Source organism: Leptopilina boulardi, unplaced genomic scaffold (genome assembly GCF_019393585.1).
Source record: "Leptopilina boulardi isolate dan_hultmark-lab unplaced genomic scaffold, ZJU_Lbou_2.1 LbouV2_372, whole genome shotgun sequence".
Classification (NCBI taxonomy): Eukaryota; Metazoa; Arthropoda; class Insecta; order Hymenoptera; family Figitidae; genus Leptopilina; species Leptopilina boulardi.
In genome coordinates this window covers 2,035,435-2,054,645 of record NW_026137943.1, presented here as the reverse complement: position 1 = coordinate 2,054,645, position 19,211 = coordinate 2,035,435, and the positions used below count along the sequence as shown (strand labels likewise).

Here is a 19,211-nt window from a genome sequence, read left to right as displayed (position 1 = left end):
ATAAGTATACGACGGACGGACGGATAGACGCTACACTGTAAAACGAAAGGTATTAATTTAATACCGATTTTAGGTACTAAATTTTTATTTGGTTCTATTTTGATACCTAAAATTGGTACTGTTTTAGTACCTTCTTTTTACAGTGATAAAGCGAAACTTTAAGGCCAAAAACCAAAATCCGCAGAAAAATCTTAACCCCTTGACTGTCGACGAGATTTCCACTATTTGGGCCAAAAGTGTGTTGAAAAAAATTTTAATGAATTTTTATGAAACTTGGTATCTTAAGGTTTTCAGGGTCGCTGATTACGAACCTAAGGTCGGTTTTTCAAAATTCAAAATGGCGGATCCAATATGGCGGACGACAATTTGAAAATATAATGCAATTCGCTTGAAAATGGGTACTCGGGGGTTTTTGGGGTCGCTGATTACGAATCCCATGTTAGTTTTTTAAAATTCAAAATGGCGGATCCAATATGGCGGACAATTTGAAAATATAATATAATGTAATTCTCTTATTATCATATTGGTTCTGTCATTTTGAATTTTAAAACTGATGTCTCATTCGTAATCAGTGACCCCGAAAACCCCCGAGTAACGAGTTTCGAGCGAATTGCATTAGATTTTCAGATAGTCGTCCGCCATATTGGATCCGACATTTTGAATTTTGAAAATCTGATGTCATATTCGGAATCAGCGACCCCGAAAACCCCTGAGTAACGAGCTTCAGTCAAATCCGATCAATTTTGAAAAATTTTCAGTCATAATGGATCCGCCATCTTGAATTATAAAAAACTGATATCAGATTCGTAATCAGCGACTCCGAAAACCCCTGAGTAACCATTTTCAAGCGAATTGTATCATATTTTCAAATTGTCGTCCGCCATATTGGATCCGCCATTTTGAATTTTGAAAAACCGACCTAAGATTCGGAATCAGCGACTCCAAAAACCCCCGAGTAACCAGTTTCAGAAATATTTGAGATGTTTTTCATCACTTTTTTTAAGTTGCGCATATATGCGTAAAGAACACTTTTGGCCAGTTTTAGTTTTACGCATACATATATGCGTCAGCGACAGACAACGGGTTAAATGTTTTAACTTTCGTTAAATTATTAACTTTCCTCTTACTATAGTAAGAGTTTTTCTTCTATAATTTTCAAAATGTAATTCTAAATTAATAAGAAAATTTTTTATTTTCTTGAGAAAAGAAATTTTTTTTAAAAAAAAGTGGTAAATTAATTCACTGGGAAATCAGTCCATTATGAATGTTCAATTTTGTTCTTATGGCAACTGAGTGAGCTCAGGTTGTAATTAGATCTTGTTAGTAGAAACGTTGCTATATATATAGTTTGAGAGAACGAAAATGCGTATATAGTGGTATAACCTAGTGAAACGTGCAAAGCCTCAACAAATGAAACATCGCGTGTACCATAAAGCGAATGAGAGAGGAGACGGATAATACGAGAGTGAATAGAAGAGGAGAGAAATACGAGAGAGAGAGAGAGTGAGAGAAGGTAAACGCGGCGAAGCTCGGAACCGCTCATCAATGATGCAAAGCAATCAGCGCAATTAATTACCGCGGCGCTAAGCCCAGCTTAGCGAAAAACACAAATTAATTTCCTAAACTCATAAAAATTCATGGATCTCTCTCTCTCTCCGTGTCTCGTCAAACGACAACGTAGTTTGCAACTGAAGCTTTCACATTTTGCAACAGTGTGTCCGCAGTAGTGCCACATTTTATTATTAATGGTCACAAAAATCGAGTTGGATCCCCTCAAACGATTTTACAAATCCGATACAAACATTTTCGCAATTTTCTATTATTCTATTTATATATAAATATCAATTCGGAAAATTATATTATCTTCAAAATTATATAATAGAGGAGAAATTTAATTTTTTTGAATTTCTATTTTAAAATGCGATGTGTAACTAAAAGTACCGCATTAAATTAATAACGTATTACTGGAATTATAAGAATTTTGTAACGTCTGACTATATCTTATCTTTTACTACTACTAGACCATTGCGCGCTGATTATTATTATTTATAATCATTAAATTATTTTGTATAAATAATTAATAATAAGAAATTTCTTTCTCATTTATTTCATTGAATACCATTTCTTTTAAGTAAAAAATATTTTTTTCAAAAAATACTAACTGGAAAATAAGTTGAAAAAAATTTTTTCTTGAAAGGTTGTTTTCCTGGAAAATGAAAAAAATCTTTCTCTTTTGAAAACTAACTAAATAATTTCTCTATCATTTATTTCAATGACTAAAATTTTTTTTTAAGTAAAAAATACTTTTCTCAAATCATACTAACTGGAAACTAACTGGAAAAAAGGGAAAAATAATTTTATTGGAAAGAATGTTTTCCTGGAAAAGGAAAAAAATTTTTAAAACTAACTCAATAATTCCCTTCTCATTTATTTCATTGACTACATTTTTTTTATTAAAAAATACTTTTCTCAAATCATACTAACAGGAAACTAAATGGAAACTAACTGGAAAATATGTTAAAAATAATTTTTTTTTTAAAGAATGTTTACCGGGAAAAAAATTCCTTCCTCATTTTTCTCATTGACTACAATATTTTTTAAGTAAAAATTACTTGAATGTGAAATTATATAAAAATGTCTGACTAAAACTGTTTTTTACTACTAATAACAAACTTAACGAGATTTGAGTAAGTCTGACTAAAAATGAGTTTTACTACTGATTATCAATTTGAAAATGTTTTTAATCATGTCTGGTTTCTTACTATATATAGAAAGTAGCGAAAAATATTTTTTGCTGTCTAATTAAAAATGTCATTTTCTACTGAAATGAAGTACTAAAAACTGTTATTGTCTGACTAAAACTGTCTTTGATTACTGACACTAAATTTTAAAAAGTTTGAAATTTTCTCTGTCTCTTACTCGTAAAATTGTTGTCTGACTGAAAATGTCATTTTCTACTGAAAGAAAGTACATATATTAAAATTTCTTATCGTTGTCTGACTAATACTGACTGTGACTACTGGTACACATTTTTTAAAAATTTACAACTTTTCCAGTCTTTTACTACCGATACCAAGCGAAAAAAAGTATTCACTCTAGTCTGACTAAAAATATCATTTTCTACTGAAGAAAATTAATAAATTTTTTCCAGCTGTCTGAATAAAACTATCTTTCCCTACTAATATTAATTTTTTTGATAAGTTCCAAAAATCCGAATAGTGACCACCTACTATTACCTATTATTCCCAAATATGTAAAACGTCTGACTAAAATTGACTTTTACTACTAATTCAAAAAAAAAAAGATATTTCGAATCGTCTATAATTGATCTTAATATTCTGCGACTGATCAGAAAATTTCTTTTCTTATCAAATTTCAGACACAAGCTACTCGGCTTATCATCCAGCACTTCATGGTGTGAGCGAAGATTCCTTCGTGAGGAGAAAACAGAGGCGAAACAGAACAACATTTTCACTTCAACAACTCGAGGATCTTGAAAATGCCTTTGCTAAGACTCATTATCCAGATGTTTTTACCCGTGAGGATTTGGCCATGAAGATTAATTTAACTGAAGCTAGAGTTCAGGTGAGAGTATACAAAATTTATTAATTTTGTAAAAATTGAAGTTTTTTTTTAAATTAGAAAAAATCATTTTGATTTTCAAATCAAATGACTTCATGTCAATCATGTGACTTATACTTTATAAAGTATATAGTATAATATATATTTTGATATAAAATGACAAGATGAAAATATGATATAATGGGGCCTTTTGACTTAAAAGATATATATATATTTATAAGAGGCAAAGAAAACAGAAAAGGGAAAGGGGCCCATGCCCCCCAAGGGGTTTGCTGACACCCTCAACCTGACGTAATCTTCTGACAATGGTAAGCCGGTAATCTCTGGGATTACTCTGCACTCGGCACTGTTCACAAGAGTAAAATTTTACACGTGGTGACTCTCGCCACGAGGCGAAACAAGGCTATACACACCTATATATGAATTAACAGATTTTATGTGTGAATTCTCAGCTTTAATTCCTCTCGCCGCATTTACTAAAATCCCACAATTCATTATTTTCCCTTTCTTCCTCTTTATTATATATAATTATTATATTAATTTTCATTATAGTTCCATTATCTTATTATAATATATAGTCATTCGCAGAGAAAATATATATTTCTTTCTCTCAGATAAATATTTATTTGTAAGATAAATACACATTTATTTAATTCAAAATTATATATGTTTTTTCTTCTGCCAAAAAAAAAAAATTGTTTTTTTTTACCTCAAAAAGAAATTATTTGTTATAAATTAAAACAAAGTTTAAATTGTGATTTGAATGTAAATTGAAGTAGAGGAAAGATAAATTTACAAATTGTAAGATATGCAAGAAGTGGGAGAATGTAGTTTTAGTTATATAGAGCATAATAGGGGGGAGGGGGGTTTAGAGAGTTCCCCTCTTCCTCCCACGAAGTATGACGCAATTACGGCGCAGACTCATTGTTTCATTAGTGAAGACAAAGAGAATCTGGAATAATGGACAAATAGGCGCGTTTATGTAGTGTACGCTATTCTCTCCTAAATATACTCCAATTAGAAGCTCCTAAAAGGGGTGCGAGGAGAGGCAAAAGGGGGGGGAGAGACCCCCGACGAAGCACGTTCTCCTCACACGCGTCACACGACCTAACTCTATACGTGCGGCATTTACTTATAAACACCACGTCTATATAACGCCAGTCAATTATTATTTTTTTTATCATAATTCCTTCTTTAACCAAAAAATTCAATTCTAATTTAAATAGAATTTGGAAATTTTTTAATACCATTAAGTAAACCATATATATATAAGGATTAAATTTCCAGTGTAAATTTTGAATACAAGTATAACCAGGAAAATATAGTCGAGAAAAGAGGGGTGGGGGGGGGGAGGAAGGGGGATCTACGGGGTTAGTCCCAGGGGAATGAGGGCTTTGTTCCCAGCTATTACTCGCCTTCGCAACCCTTAGGATATTATTATATCTTCCCGTCTGCCACCAGTCTCTGCATCAGTTTTACGTTTCAAAAAACCGCAAAGAATTGTATTTTATTAAATCAATTTTATTCAAAAATATTTTCAATAATTACTGTAAAAGAGTTGATTTTATTATTTTTGGGCAAAAAAAGAAAAAAGGAGGGGAAATTATATGTTATGTGTTAAAGCGGAACGAGTTTTTTTTTGAAAAAAAAAGGAAAAGAAACCCAGGAGACTGCTGGAGTTATAATAAAGTCTATTTCAGTTGGCATTATGTCAAGTTAGCCTCGTTAGAGAAACTCGAGCTTTTTAAAATACACTCGAGGACAGTGGTTGCTGCCGGCTCGTTGAACATGCACACCAACCCTTCGCGTTGCTCCTTGCTACTTTGTTCTGGATGCAATTATCGTCGAATGACTACCCGTTTGTTGATACCCCTCCTCCTCCCCCCCTAATACTACCACTTTGCACCTTTGAAATATTTTCATTACTCCAAAATTTAAATAAATAATTTATAATTTTCAATTATATTATATAACCGCACTTTGAAGCTCGTGATTAATTTTATTAATAAATTCAGTATCAAATTCTTTATAATCATCATTACCTTATTATACGATGATCATTATCAATTTAAAGCCATTCAAATGGTACGAAACGATCTAAAGGGGAGACTAAAGTCCTTAATATGACATGATCAAGTTTCACAAAAGGAGAGTTTAAAACAAGCCCACCATAAAAAAAAATACTCTATTCAATATTAATTTAATAAAAAAAATTATTATTCCAGGTTTGGTTTCAAAATCGTCGTGCCAAATGGCGTAAAAGTGAACGTTTAAGAGAGGAACAAAATAAACGTGATAATGATGGCAATATTGCGCCAAATTCACCAAATAATTTAGTGACAATTAATGATGTTATGGATAATAGAAGTCCAATTGATGATGACGATTGTCCAAGTCGTAAACAAAGTCCAAGCAGTCCAAGTACAACATCGGCGTCAGTTAGTCCAAAGCATCAACCGCAAATTCAGCCGCCCCTGATTCCGGGCGACGCGACGCCACCGCCAAACCCCACTCGTGACTTACCGCCGTCGAGAGCAGTAGTTGATATCCCGCAGGGACCACCCGGTGAGAAGAGGTGAGCATTCAACTTATTTTTCTCTCTCTCTCTCTCTCTCTCTCTCTTATTCTATGTAAGTGTATATTTACGTCTTTAGGAAATATCACCAAAAAAGAACCTTATATGAACCAAATCGTCATGGACTTGGGGACCGGAAGTCTGACACACGCCATTAAACTTCTCTGAGACTTATTCCAGTAGAAAAATTTCAAACATTTTCCTTCATCTTTTTTTTTTTACAACTATTTTTACATCTAATATTAAGTGATAATTATTATTCTTTGTGGGGTAAAATTTGTTCTCTCTTGGTTCTTTTTGCAATGTTCTTCTATATTTCTTTTTTAATTCTTTTCATTATAAACACTAAATACACGGAAAGAAAAGGAATGGTTGGGCCAACCATAGGTATTGATAAATACGTCCCATCAATATTATATGGTTACCACAACCATATCTTTAGTTGATACAACCATAGTATGGTTGGCCTAACCAAAGGTTAGGTTGTCACATCAAAATGACGAAAAATTGCAAATTTGATGTGTCAACCTGACCTTTGGTTGCGCCAACCATACTATGGTTGTATCAACTAAAGATATGGTTGTGGTAACCATATAATATTGATGGGACGTATTTATCAATACCTATGGTTGGCCCAACCATTCCTTTTTCTCCGTGTAAGTACCTCCGGGCTAGTGTTATGTAATTTTAATTCATCTTCACTTCTCTAACCTAAAAATTTAGATGTCGGTAACGCCACATGGTAAGTTAGAGTTCTTAATCGGTAATTTAATATTTATTTACTATCAGCATTATTACTACCCAAATAGCACAAAAATTTGCAAGTACTCGCAAGTTTTTGTGCTATCTAGGTAGTAATAATTCTAATCTTCTTCTTCTATTATATTACATTAACAAATATCCAAAAGCGACAACGACACCGTGACCTCGACACCGTCCTTGGAAAATCTATTTTCACTTATTTTCAAATAAATCAAAATACTTTGCCATATGCTTTTAGAAAATCTTACATACTTTTTTTTGTAAAATGTTTTTTCAATTTTAACCCGAAAAAGGGTTATTTTGCATTTTCTTCCCAAAAAAAGGGTTATTTTGCAATTTTATGCAATTTTTTACGAATTTTTTGGATATATACCTTTAAAATTACTCTATTTTTAAAAAGTTACTTATAAACAATTTTTTACCAATTTTTTATGGTTTTTTTAAAATTATTTATTGTTGTTTTTTTAAATTTTTAGTTAGGAACCTATAATATTGTGCCTAATTTTAAGTGTCATTGAAATCAATTGTTTTTAACGTAATAATTTTAACATTTCTTATTTTAAAACGAAACATCTTCTATTATATTAAGTTAACAAATTTCCAAAAGCGACACCGTGACCTTGACACCGTCCTTGGAAAATCTATTTTCACTTATTTTCAAATAAATCAAAATACTTTGCCATATGCTTTTAGAAAATCTTACATACTATTTTTTTGTAACATGTTTTTTTAATTTTAACCCGAAATAGGGTTATTTTGCATTTTTATCCCAAAAAAAGGATTATTTTGCAATTTTATGCAATTTTTACGAATTATTGGAATCTCTTTATAAAGGTTTACTCTGGCTAATAAAAATAAAAACCGATATTTTAAAAGGTTTTTCGATTTATTATGAACATTTTTCTAAAAAATTTGCAACATCTCCATATGTTTGTGGGTCAATTTACAGCAATATAATATAATATGATATAATATAAGATAAAAAAAATATATTATTATATAATATAATATATTAGAATATAATATAATTAATATTGTTGTTATAATTATAATAAATTAAAACATTTAATATTTAACAATTATCATTTCATCCTTCAATGATACTGATCAAAATTAAGATAAATTTTTATACAATATTAATAATATATTAATTTAAAACATAAATTATATATATATAATATACATAAATTACAATAAGTAAACAACAATAAGTACAACTATAACCGAGCGAGCGAGGAATACATCGCTAGTAGTAAATAAATATATATTAAATTACCGATTAGGAACTCTAACTTACCATCTGGCACTATCGGCATCTAAATTTTTAGATTAGTTATTTACCAAAATATTTTCGTTTCTAATTTTTTCTGAAAATAAACCTCATTTAAAAATCAAACCCCGCTCATCAATTTTAGTACAAAATCACTAGTACGATTATAGAAACAATTTGTACCTAACCTATAAAAGTTTCAATTTCCCAAATTACTTATACACGTTTTTTAGAAAGACAAAACATACATTTTCAACTCACCCTATATACTGTTAAATCGGTGTTTTTATCTTTGTCAGATATGGCTTATTTATAATACGAGATATCTCAAAAAAGGCATTTTCTCGAAAATCTGCATCTTGAGAAAGAAGAATGCGAGGGAAAAACATATAAGAGGTTCATTGGTGGGATAAAACACGCGAGGAGGGCACAAGGGGGTGGGAGATATAGAACTTACTCCTCCACCGTCTCCGCAGTTGTAATTTATTTAAAACTGCTCGCCGTAAATATATCCTCATCATTTATTCAGTTTGCTCCTGGGCTGGGTTCGGGGTGAAAAGAGGAGCAGAAAGAGAGAGAGAGAGAAGGGGGGAGGGTGAAGTTAGAAGGGTATAAAGTAGGGGTAAGCTTTGGGTTCTCCTTAGCTTTTCCATACTGAAACGGAGAGGAAGGTACAAAACCCCTCTCGTCTTCCCCCCTTTTTTGGTCTACTCTTTATACAACGTATCAAGAAAGTGAACCTCCTCTTATAAGTCCTATATCACGGATATAACATACTGAGGCCGCACACGTTCGCCTCTTGCTATACTTTAATGTCATTGAATTTTAAATAAAGAACTTTAATGGATTGTCGTTACGGAACCGTATAGTCTCAGACATTACACTTAAAATTCAACACAAAGCTTTCATTTTGCAACCAAAAGAATTATATTTTTACTGTTAGATAAACAAATAAAAAATAAATCTAATCTGTATATATACACATTTATTTGTGAATAGTGTATAATTTTAAGGGGTTACATAAGCAAGATACGCGGGTAATTGCAGCTAATTATCACGCTTACCTCAGTTGAGAAACTCCTCTTCGCCTTCCTTGAGAGAGGAAGCATTCCTCCCACTACAACTCAACCTCTTGTTCCATCCTTCTTCATCCCCTTTGGGGTTTTGTTGCATCTCACTTCTGCAATTTGCTTCTTGCCGAAGCCTCAGCTTTCATCTCTCCCACTATATATATATATAGAAGCTCCTCCACCTGCAGCCAAGACCATTAACTAGAAGATGCCAGTTCGCTCGTTACATTAATTAAACAATATTTGCGATTAATATTTGAGATAATCATCAAGCGCTTCAAAGCCGTAGCCAAAGTTATTCCTAGAGGCCGCGGGGTGAGCGTCGAGCTAGTAATTGGGTTAACGCTTTCCAGGTTTAACGGAAGTAGTAGTTTCAAGGTATACACTTCACTGAATCATAAACGTTATGCGAATCAAATATCAAGTCAAGTGTTTAATCTCGCAGCTCTCTTTGATAGAATTATATTATAGAAATGAATTTTCATCAGAGTGTTATGATTTTACATATTATCATTTTTTGTTTCAGCACTTCGAGCTTCAGTTCGCCTTCAGCTGGATTTAGGCCAGTTGATCCACCAACGTCATTATTCTTCTCGCCTCATCTTGCACAATTTTCACCGCCATTATTTAGTAACAAGATTATTAGCACTACACCCACGTCATTAACATCATCAGCGACACCATCATTGTGGACAACAAGTGATCATCGACCAAGTACCATTCAAGAAATGCTCTCATGGTCACCAACAGGATGGCCTGGATCACTTTGTGGATGTTGTAAACCAGGTTCAGGTGATCTTCATCGAACAACAAGTTTAGCTGAATTAAGAAGAAAAGCCCAAGAACATACAACGGCAACAGCACTATTGGGTGGTCTCGCTGCATTTCCCGGTGGTCTTCCATTGCCTTTGCCTCTGCCTCTATTACCACCTTTATTGGGCCTTGCCAGGCGGCATGAACATCATTTACCAAATGTTGTTCATCAAATACAATCATCAACAAAAGAAGATCCCTAAAATTCATTGCCTTGGCATATTGAGAATTCTTTTTAGATTTTTGTTTTTTTTTTTCAATTTTCTTTATAAGTAATCAACGCTATTTCGATCACGTTTGAACTTACTAGTTCGGGAAAGGCACAAGTATATTTATAGCAAACTGAACTCTATCAAAACTCCACGGAGGACCAGCTTGTGCCTGCTTGTACCGTGACAATAGCGATTTCATCCCTCCAAAGGATGTTGTCATATAGATATATATATATATAGACTTTAGTATGTCTCAATTTTCAAGAAGAATGTGATTAACGCGTACGGCGTCTTTTTAGAAGTTTCTTATATATATAATATACATATAGGGATCAGAGCATAAAATCAATTTTCCGCTCTTTCTGGGTCAGAACAACCAAAAAAAAAATTGTAAAAGTCAAATTGTAGCAATTGTAGAAACCTGTATATTGATTTTTTGATTGACAAACGTTGATAATAATTCAAGAATAAACTTAACGAAAGGTATATTACGTATATGACTAGATATATATGTAGAAAATAATAAAGGTAGTTCTAATAAACTTGTTCTTGTGATGAAAGAAATTTGTGTTTTATTAAATCCTTTCTTTAGCATTATAGCCGTTGCAGATATAATCATATATATACCTATACTTCAAGTAAAACAGTTTGAAGATTTCTGCGGAATGTTTTTTTTGGATCTAACAAAACAATTGGAAGATTCAAATGCAGTACAAAAGAAAATTAAGTTGACTCAATTATATCTATGAGCTATTCCATATAAATTTCTAAACACTGTCTAAAATGAAACTAATAAAATACTTATTCCGACTCTAACCGTTCAGAAGTAGTATTAATTTTTAAAGCTTGAGCAGAATAGGAATGCAAACCGGAATCGTAATCGTAAACGCAACCGTAAAAATGAGTTAGAGAAGGATAAAAATATTGTTTGTCTTTCTTTAACTCATTCTTCCGGTTGCGTTGACGATTACGATTCCGGTTACGTTTTTATTCTGCTCAGGCCTTTAGGGTTTCGTGGCTCAGGCCTGAAAGTCTTATATAGTTTCGATTCGGAGTCCGTCCATCTGTCTGTCGTACAATCGTACGGTTGCCATGGTAACAGTTACCATAGCAACCGTTTCCATGACCATTTTTGTCCTTAGCAATGGTTGCTAAGTTAAGCACTGATTTTCATTTCAAAAATTAATATAAAGTATTTCAAAATGGAGAAAAATTCTGTTTTTGGGTTCCCTGACATTTTTTCCTACTCTCTTAATTTGAATCAGTAAAATTTCACTGGTGAAATAGCTAGAAGTCGGTTATTGAATCATTTAGTGAAATTTTCACTGAAAATCAGTCATATATCACTGATTTCCAGTGAAAATTTCACTAAATGAATCAGTCAATCTGTATTATCGGTAATGGGTAAAACAGATTGACTAATTCATTTAGTAAAATTTTCACTGGAAATCAGTGATATATGACTGATTTTCAGTGAAAATTTCACTAAATGATTCAGTAACCGACTTCTAGCTATTTCACCAGTGAAATTTCACTGATTCAAATTAAGAGAGTAATATGTTGTATTTTCTCAACGGCTTCTTTTCAGAATTATTTTTTTTAAACTTCAATAAATCTTGTTTATTTTCTGCTATCAATTAGTCATTGTTGATCAAAAATTAGTCAAAGCGGTTGCTAATTAATTTAATGAACAAATCGGTGCAGTTGAATTAGTCAAAAGTGACAAATTCCAGATTTAGTGAATAAAATTTGAACTTGTCTAAATTTAAATTACCATGAATTTTATATTAAACGAAATTTAATAGTCCACAAATTCGAATTTGATCCTATTTCTGAATTTAGCCTAAATTTCCTAATCAGAAACCAAATCGATCTAGATGGTAATTCATTCTTCGACATATACTCGCAGTGTAACTATATATATATCTATAAAGAACAATCATGGAACAAATCGAGAAATAATATATATATAGTTCTTGGAAAGGAGAAGGAAAAATAAAGATTGGTTAGAAAAGAGAGGAAAAGCTTTTAGTTAGAGAAGGAAAGAAATAAAGCCTTCTTTGGGAAAGGAGAAATGGAAACTTGAGGGTCTATAGTTTGGAAAATGTATATAGAAAGAACACTAGAAGGGGGTTGTTGGCAATCAATGCTCCTCATAAGAAAAGCTCACCCTCTCTCTTATATGTAGGGGGGGGGGATCAACCCCAACTCACTGGGGTTGTAGAGCGACGCAAGGGGGTTGGTCCTGACTCGACCAACCAGAGACAAGACGCCATTGATCGGCACGTGGCTCCGGTTGGCCCACGAGTGTTGACTTGGTGGAGGGGTGATAAGGCGAAATTCAAAGGGTGGGGGGAGGAGGGTCGAGGTCGGCGGTCGAGTTGGATGAGGAGGGATGAGGTAGACGAGTTCTACACACTCCGTTACACTTACTGGTAAACCGTATTAATCAACGACATCATGGTTTATCCACCCATTCCTCTCCATCTCCCACCCTCTGGGTAAAATTCACTCTTTCTCCCTCCCTCTCTCTCTTTCGCCCTCTTCCCTCTCTCTCTCTCTCTCTCTCTCTCTCTCTCTCTCTTTCTCTCTCCCGTCACTACTGTATGGACCACCGCGTGTATTTCGACATGACCTTACGACACTCTCGCCCGTCATTCCACCAGCGGAGATCGTCGTTACTGGATGGTGTGGGGTACTTTAAAGAATAGACAGAGAAAGATGAAGATTGAGAGTAGGATAAGATGTTGAGAGTGGTTAAAGAGAGCAGAAAACAGGCGCCAGGCCACTTTGGACGAGACGATCGACTCGTAACGATGTCTTTCAAATTGCATTTATGTCCAGTAGAATCCAAAGGTTACGGGACACGTTAAATTTTTTGTTTTAGACACACAAATCTTTAATGTCAATTTTCCTTGTTAGCTAAAATATTAAAATTTAATTAGATTTTTTCAACTAAAATTCTGTAGACTGTATTTTTTTATGCAATCGTTGCGATTGTGATTTGCTATTAAATTTTGCATAATTGAATTTATTAATAAGTATTAAAACTTTTAGTATCACTGATTACGAATTTGAAGTTATCCAAAATGGCGAATCCAATATGGCGTAACTTTTTAAAAAAATTATTGAATTTATATGAAACTTGATGTCAAAGAGTTTTTCGAGTCGCTGATCACGAATCAGATTTTTAAAATAAAAAATGGCTGATCCAATATGGCGGTAAATTTTTAAAAAAAATATAAAATTTGGTATCCAGGGGTTTATATAGAGTCGATGATTACGAATTTGAAATCAGATTTTCAAAATCCAAAATCGTGCATCCAATAACGTGATTTCAAAACTTTTTAGATTCGTAAGCAATCTCAAAAGCCTTATTATATAGATTTACCAAATTTAAAATAATAATTCAATAATTATTTAAAAATTCAACCGTCAATTTTTAAAATCTGATTTCAAATACACAATTAACAATACTATTAAAATCCCTCGATACCATATATATATATATATATATATATATATATATTTATAAATCATGTGATAAAAGAGAGAAAATTTCTCGCAATAAAAATAACTATCAATATCTATTAAATTTCAATGGATTTTCTCATTCGATGCGCGGCTATTATTTTTGCTAAACAAGTAGCTGGGTGACAAGTTAATGCAATGGGAAAAACAGAAAAGAAAGGAGAGCAAAAGTGGATTTGAAAATTGAAAATCATTGCGGCCCTTGATCCTCTTACGACGACGAGACATCGTCGATAAATTCTCCTTTCTTTCTTTCTTTCTTTCTCACAGTGTACACTATCTTTGAAAATCCTTTAATGCGCACTGCGGATCTTTTCCATCCTGTTTCTCGAGCTTTTTCGGTTATATTCGCAAGGGTCGTATTTGCTGATTTCGTAATGGCTTATATATTGGAAAAGACCTTTTTATATTTATCGAAGAAAAAAAAAACTATTTGCCATTTCACTTATATATATATGTATAGTTTTCTATTTTTCAATAGAACTGATGGAAAACTATATTTCAAATTTCTTTTCGCGTAGCAAAAAAAACGAAACTATTTTCGATGCGAAAAAAAAAATTATTAAAATTAATTATTATCGTTAAAAATTAAAAAAAGGGATGAAATTTCTCATAAACAATTTCAAGATGTTTATATATGTATCTCGAGGCATTTAAGAAAAATTTAGGATTAAAATTGCAAAACAAGAACTTTTTTCTTTTAACTTCAAAAGAAGTTGATGCGCGCAAGTTTCTATAGGCAAATAATGATTACCTTTTAACGAAAGTCGTCGCGCCACAAAGTAGCCACGTATTTTTCCTAATTCTATCTTCTTCGTAGTCCCGAAGAAGGCTTGCGTGGGGATTGAGCGAGAGTTGAGTGTGTGTGTGTGAGAGAGAGAGAGGGAGAGAAAGGATCTGCATCATCGTATCGCGAGCAGGAGGCGCAGCTTTGAAATGCAAATTGCCTGACAATGAATTTCGTAAAACCTTTTACCGTACGCGGAGGGCGCCATGAACGAATAGAATAATAGAAGGAAGGAATAGCTGTCGGAATGAAGAGGCGGAGGAACTTGAAAATTCGTTCAACGATGAAGGAGAAAAGCTTGCAAGACACGAGATGACATCACAGTATTAATCACTGTCATTCTGCGAGAATATTCTTGTTTCTACCGCGCACAAGACATTTTCTATGTCAAATTTTCATTTAATCCTATTAGACATATACGTTTTATTAAAAAAAAAAAAAACAATAAGATTTCTCTCAATTTTGATTTATATATGATATATAGCAGAAGATAGGTTCACAATATTGGAGGAATATTTAAAATAAAAATTAAAAAAAATACATTACTCTACATATATAGGAGTATTTGTGTTAGTATAAATAGATTGGAGAAGATGTTGAGCGAGAGATCGGAATAGAACCAAAAACCAGAGACGGAAATAATGAGATTCTCTCCGGTTTGGTAAATTTGCCGCGGATTGGATCGCGCGAAAACACGCGCACTAATTTAGTTTTCCTAGCTCTAGAGAGCCTCTGTGTATAGGTATATATATATATACGGTTTTGGACTCGTTCGCCAGTATCGGACATTGCTTTGATCGCAGTGAATAAAGTACAGAAAAAAAGGCCAATATTGACAAAACGATAACCCAAGAATTTTTTTCAAAAAAAGAAATTGAATTTTTGAAAAACTCGTCTAAAAAAATATATTTTCCGTTCTGTACACAGGTAAGAAATAGTGTACTTTCGGCGCTTGTGTTAAAAAAAAATTATTTTCTTAATAAATTAATTTTCAGTCAACGTGAAATGATTATAATTGAAATCTAATACTTAAAAAAAAAGAGAGATATAAAAACTTATAGAGGAGAAAATTTGCCAAAGGAATCTAATATTCCAGGTGAAATTATCCAGTAGCAATTTATCGATATTAACACACGATGTCGTATCCTTTACTGGGATAGTATTATCGAGATTGGTTTCACCCCTTTACCTCAGCTTACCCGCTACTTCACTATTAGTACCTCTTACTACTCAATTCTCCCCCTCCTCATCCCCATCGTCCCAATCACACCGGTAACCGTTAAGTGCGATCCATTACGCGTAATGGAATGCGCCAATTATAACATTTGCTGAATAATTGGCGGCAGCTTGACTATATATATAGTGAGGGGCTTGTATATTGGATGGCTCAATAGGTGGAGGGGGGAGAGACATTTCAATGGTAGGGGGTTGGAAAATGGAACGGACGCAAAAGGGGTGTGTGTCGGTTCGATAACATTTCCGACATACTCTCTCTCTCTTTCTCTCTCTCTATATATATATACGAGTGGGTGGGCCAAAACATCAAATAAATCACTTAATAAATTTTGCGGAAGTGATGGTAAACGCTAAAAGGCCAGCCGTCGTGACCATGCTCTCTTTTTCCGGCTAAAACTCTATACTCAATTCAATTCTGCATATATATACCTATATCTATATATATACGATTCAAAATTGCCTGCCCTTTAATCTGCTGTATATTTTATATCGTTTTGCATTTGTCGCAGACATAATTTTATAATGCTACAGATTCAATATGAGTTATTTGTTTCAATTAAATTTTCAATTTTGTTTAAATAATAAAAAAAAAATTTTTTTTAAACAAAATTTGTAATACAGTACAATCTCTCGATAAGTGTCGAGTGGTTGGGAACACAACATTTGATAAGTGTCGGATTGTCCCTTAAGGCCATAGGTCCAAGTGAGGCAGCGCCATTTACATTAAAACTATAATTTTGGAAAATTTTCAACAGTCTTTTCTCGAAAACAAAAAGATAAAATGCGTTTTTCTTTATGGATAATTGATTACTAGCAAGAAATACACCAGCTAAAACTTTTTTTGAGTTAAAATTATGAAAAAAAATTTTATGTCAATAAATTAAATATGAGCAGTTTTTTCATAAAAACTGTAACAGTACTTTCTCGGAATTAACAATCAAGAATACAATTTCCATTTGGAAAATTAATAAACGTTAAACAATACACCAGCTAAGATTGACCAATCACGAAAATAACAACAAAAAATTTTATTACATATTTAACATATGGACACTGTTTTACTGGACAGCCCTTTGGTAGATTATGTATTTCAGGTGGTAAGCAACAGCGCCAATCTCCTCCTTTCGGCAAAATCGCGAAACGTCTGGTGAAATATACAACCTGCCAAACGGCTGTCATAATTAGTAAAATATGTTATGTTAAAAAACTTTTTTTTTGTTATTTTCGTGATTGGTAAATCTTAGCTGGTGTATTTTTTAACATTTATTAATTTTCAAAATGGAAATTGTATTCTTAATTGTTAATTCCGAGAAAGTATTGTTACAGTTTTTGTGAAAAAACTGCTCATATTTAATTTATCGACAAGAAATTTTTTTCATTATTTTAACTCAAAAAAAGTTTCAGCTGGTGTATTTCTTGCCAATAATCAATTATCCATAAAGGAAAAAACATTTTATCTTCTTGTTTTCAAGAAAAGGCTGTTGGAAATTTTCAAAAATTTTAGTTTCAATATAAATAGCGCTGCCTCACTTGGACCTGGCCTTAAGTCGTAGTGGGGCGGAAGACGACCCAATTTGTGAACTACTAAAATTTTCCCTACACTTAATGGTTAAAAATTAAAAAAAAAAAATTTATTAGAAAAAACATTCATCATTTTTCAAGGCAAAATAACTACTAAAAATTTCCCTTCACTTAATGGTTAAAAATTAAAAAAAAAAATTTATTAGAAAAAACATTCATCATTTTTCAAAGCAAATGTGAATAGTTTTATCGATAAAATATAGAAGATTATAGAGGCTGGCTACACCGAGAGCCAATCAGGAGGGTTTTTAATCCTCTGGCGCACTAAACAAATGGGCTAAATTTTGCGTCTGCGCAGAATGTTTAGTGCGCCAGAGGATTAACAACCCTCCTGATTGGCTCTCGGTGTAGCCAGCCTCATAGTATTTTTATCAATTAAGGTTAGGTACCTATTTCTGAACATTTTTGTTCTAATTTGCATTTATTTAATGTTTACAACTGGGGACATTCTTAGTTTTTTTGATTTCAATTTAAAAAATAGAAAACGTTAGGTTATGTTTAGTATAAGCAACTTACCAATAAAAACAGATGTGGCATCAAGATATCATCACTTCACACTTTCACTAATTTTTTTCCTCCACTTGAATCACTTTAAAACTACACTCACTTTTTAAATATTAATTTTAATTAATTATAATGCAAACACGTGCTCGCAACTATAGACGCGAAACAGTAACCATTAGAAGGTTGCGCATGAGCACGAGACATGAAATGAAACTTGTTAGATGAGCAAATAGTTCCATCAGCAATCGCTAGGGTCGCCACTGAAGTTGTCGCTATATTCAAAATAGAGAGACGTTTTGTAAATTACTTACATTCCTATGGATGTCGCTGTTGTCGTTGTATCTAAAAAAAAGAAAAAAAAATTCACAATTATAAAATTGTCATTCACCTCAGATGTCTCAATATATAGAACAAAATTTTAGTTTTGTAAAAACCTGTCCATTCAACATTTATGTTCTATTTTCTGTATATTTTTTGCTTTTCTAAAAAGCTGTGCGTTTTAATGAAATAACTAAATTTACAAATGTTTCAATATTGGAATTGATGATTGGATATAGCTTTCAACGACTAATATATATATACAATGGAAAGACTGCGAACAGATTACATGACAATTATTCGAATGTCGATTTGGGCCATTTGCAAGCACGATAGTTGATCACAAACGGCTGATTACAACAGTGGTGCGCCACAGGACTCAGGTGCTATCCACCGAATGGTATTAAATTTATAATTCCATTAGGGATATTCCAGTGCGAGACAACATTCACATTTGCAAACTCGGTCCTTGTCTTCTGCCATATGTCATACAATGTATAAAGCGCAAACTCACTCCAAAACCAATGTATTGTATTCCCATAGAGAACACACACGTGCCTATACCTCCCAACAAACGCTTTTGGGAACAAGAGCAACTTCCGCTGACGGGTAATTAATAATCTCTTCGTGATAGGATTCACATAAGGGATCAAAAAAAAAAAAATATATGTACAATGACTTTAAAAAAAAAAAATCATTGAAGATTTGTTATACAGATTTTTAAAAATCAACTTATTTCATGTCATTATTTTAATGTCATCACTCCCCCGTATGGAGTTTTCTCTTGTTCCGCACGTGCCGGAAACGTTCCATAACACCAGTGCGTTTTCAATAACATTCTATATACGTAAAGAGGCAGTAAAAGTTTTGCGAACCATTAAGCACAATCTCGATTTCTCAAACCAACAAAAATTCCCCTTTTTCTTTTTATTATTCTTATATATAGGTGGAAGTGAAAATGAATACATAA

At 32.8% G+C, this 19,211-nt stretch overlaps 1 protein-coding gene across 1 annotated transcript in view; it reads left to right on the top strand.

The window, feature by feature from the left end:
• Nucleotides 1-10,848, top strand: part of LOC127287666 (cone-rod homeobox protein) — a 36,159-nt gene extending 25,311 nt beyond the window's left edge. The window contains exons 3-5 of the mRNA XM_051314722.1: nucleotides 3,380-3,585; nucleotides 5,808-6,157; nucleotides 9,786-10,848. Coding sequence (XP_051170679.1) covers nucleotides 3,380-3,585; nucleotides 5,808-6,157; nucleotides 9,786-10,275 — 1,046 coding nt within the window. The 3' untranslated portion in view covers nucleotides 10,276-10,848. The remainder of the gene's footprint in view (nucleotides 1-3,379; nucleotides 3,586-5,807; nucleotides 6,158-9,785) is intronic.
• Nucleotides 10,849-19,211: the final 8,363 nt, after the last annotated feature.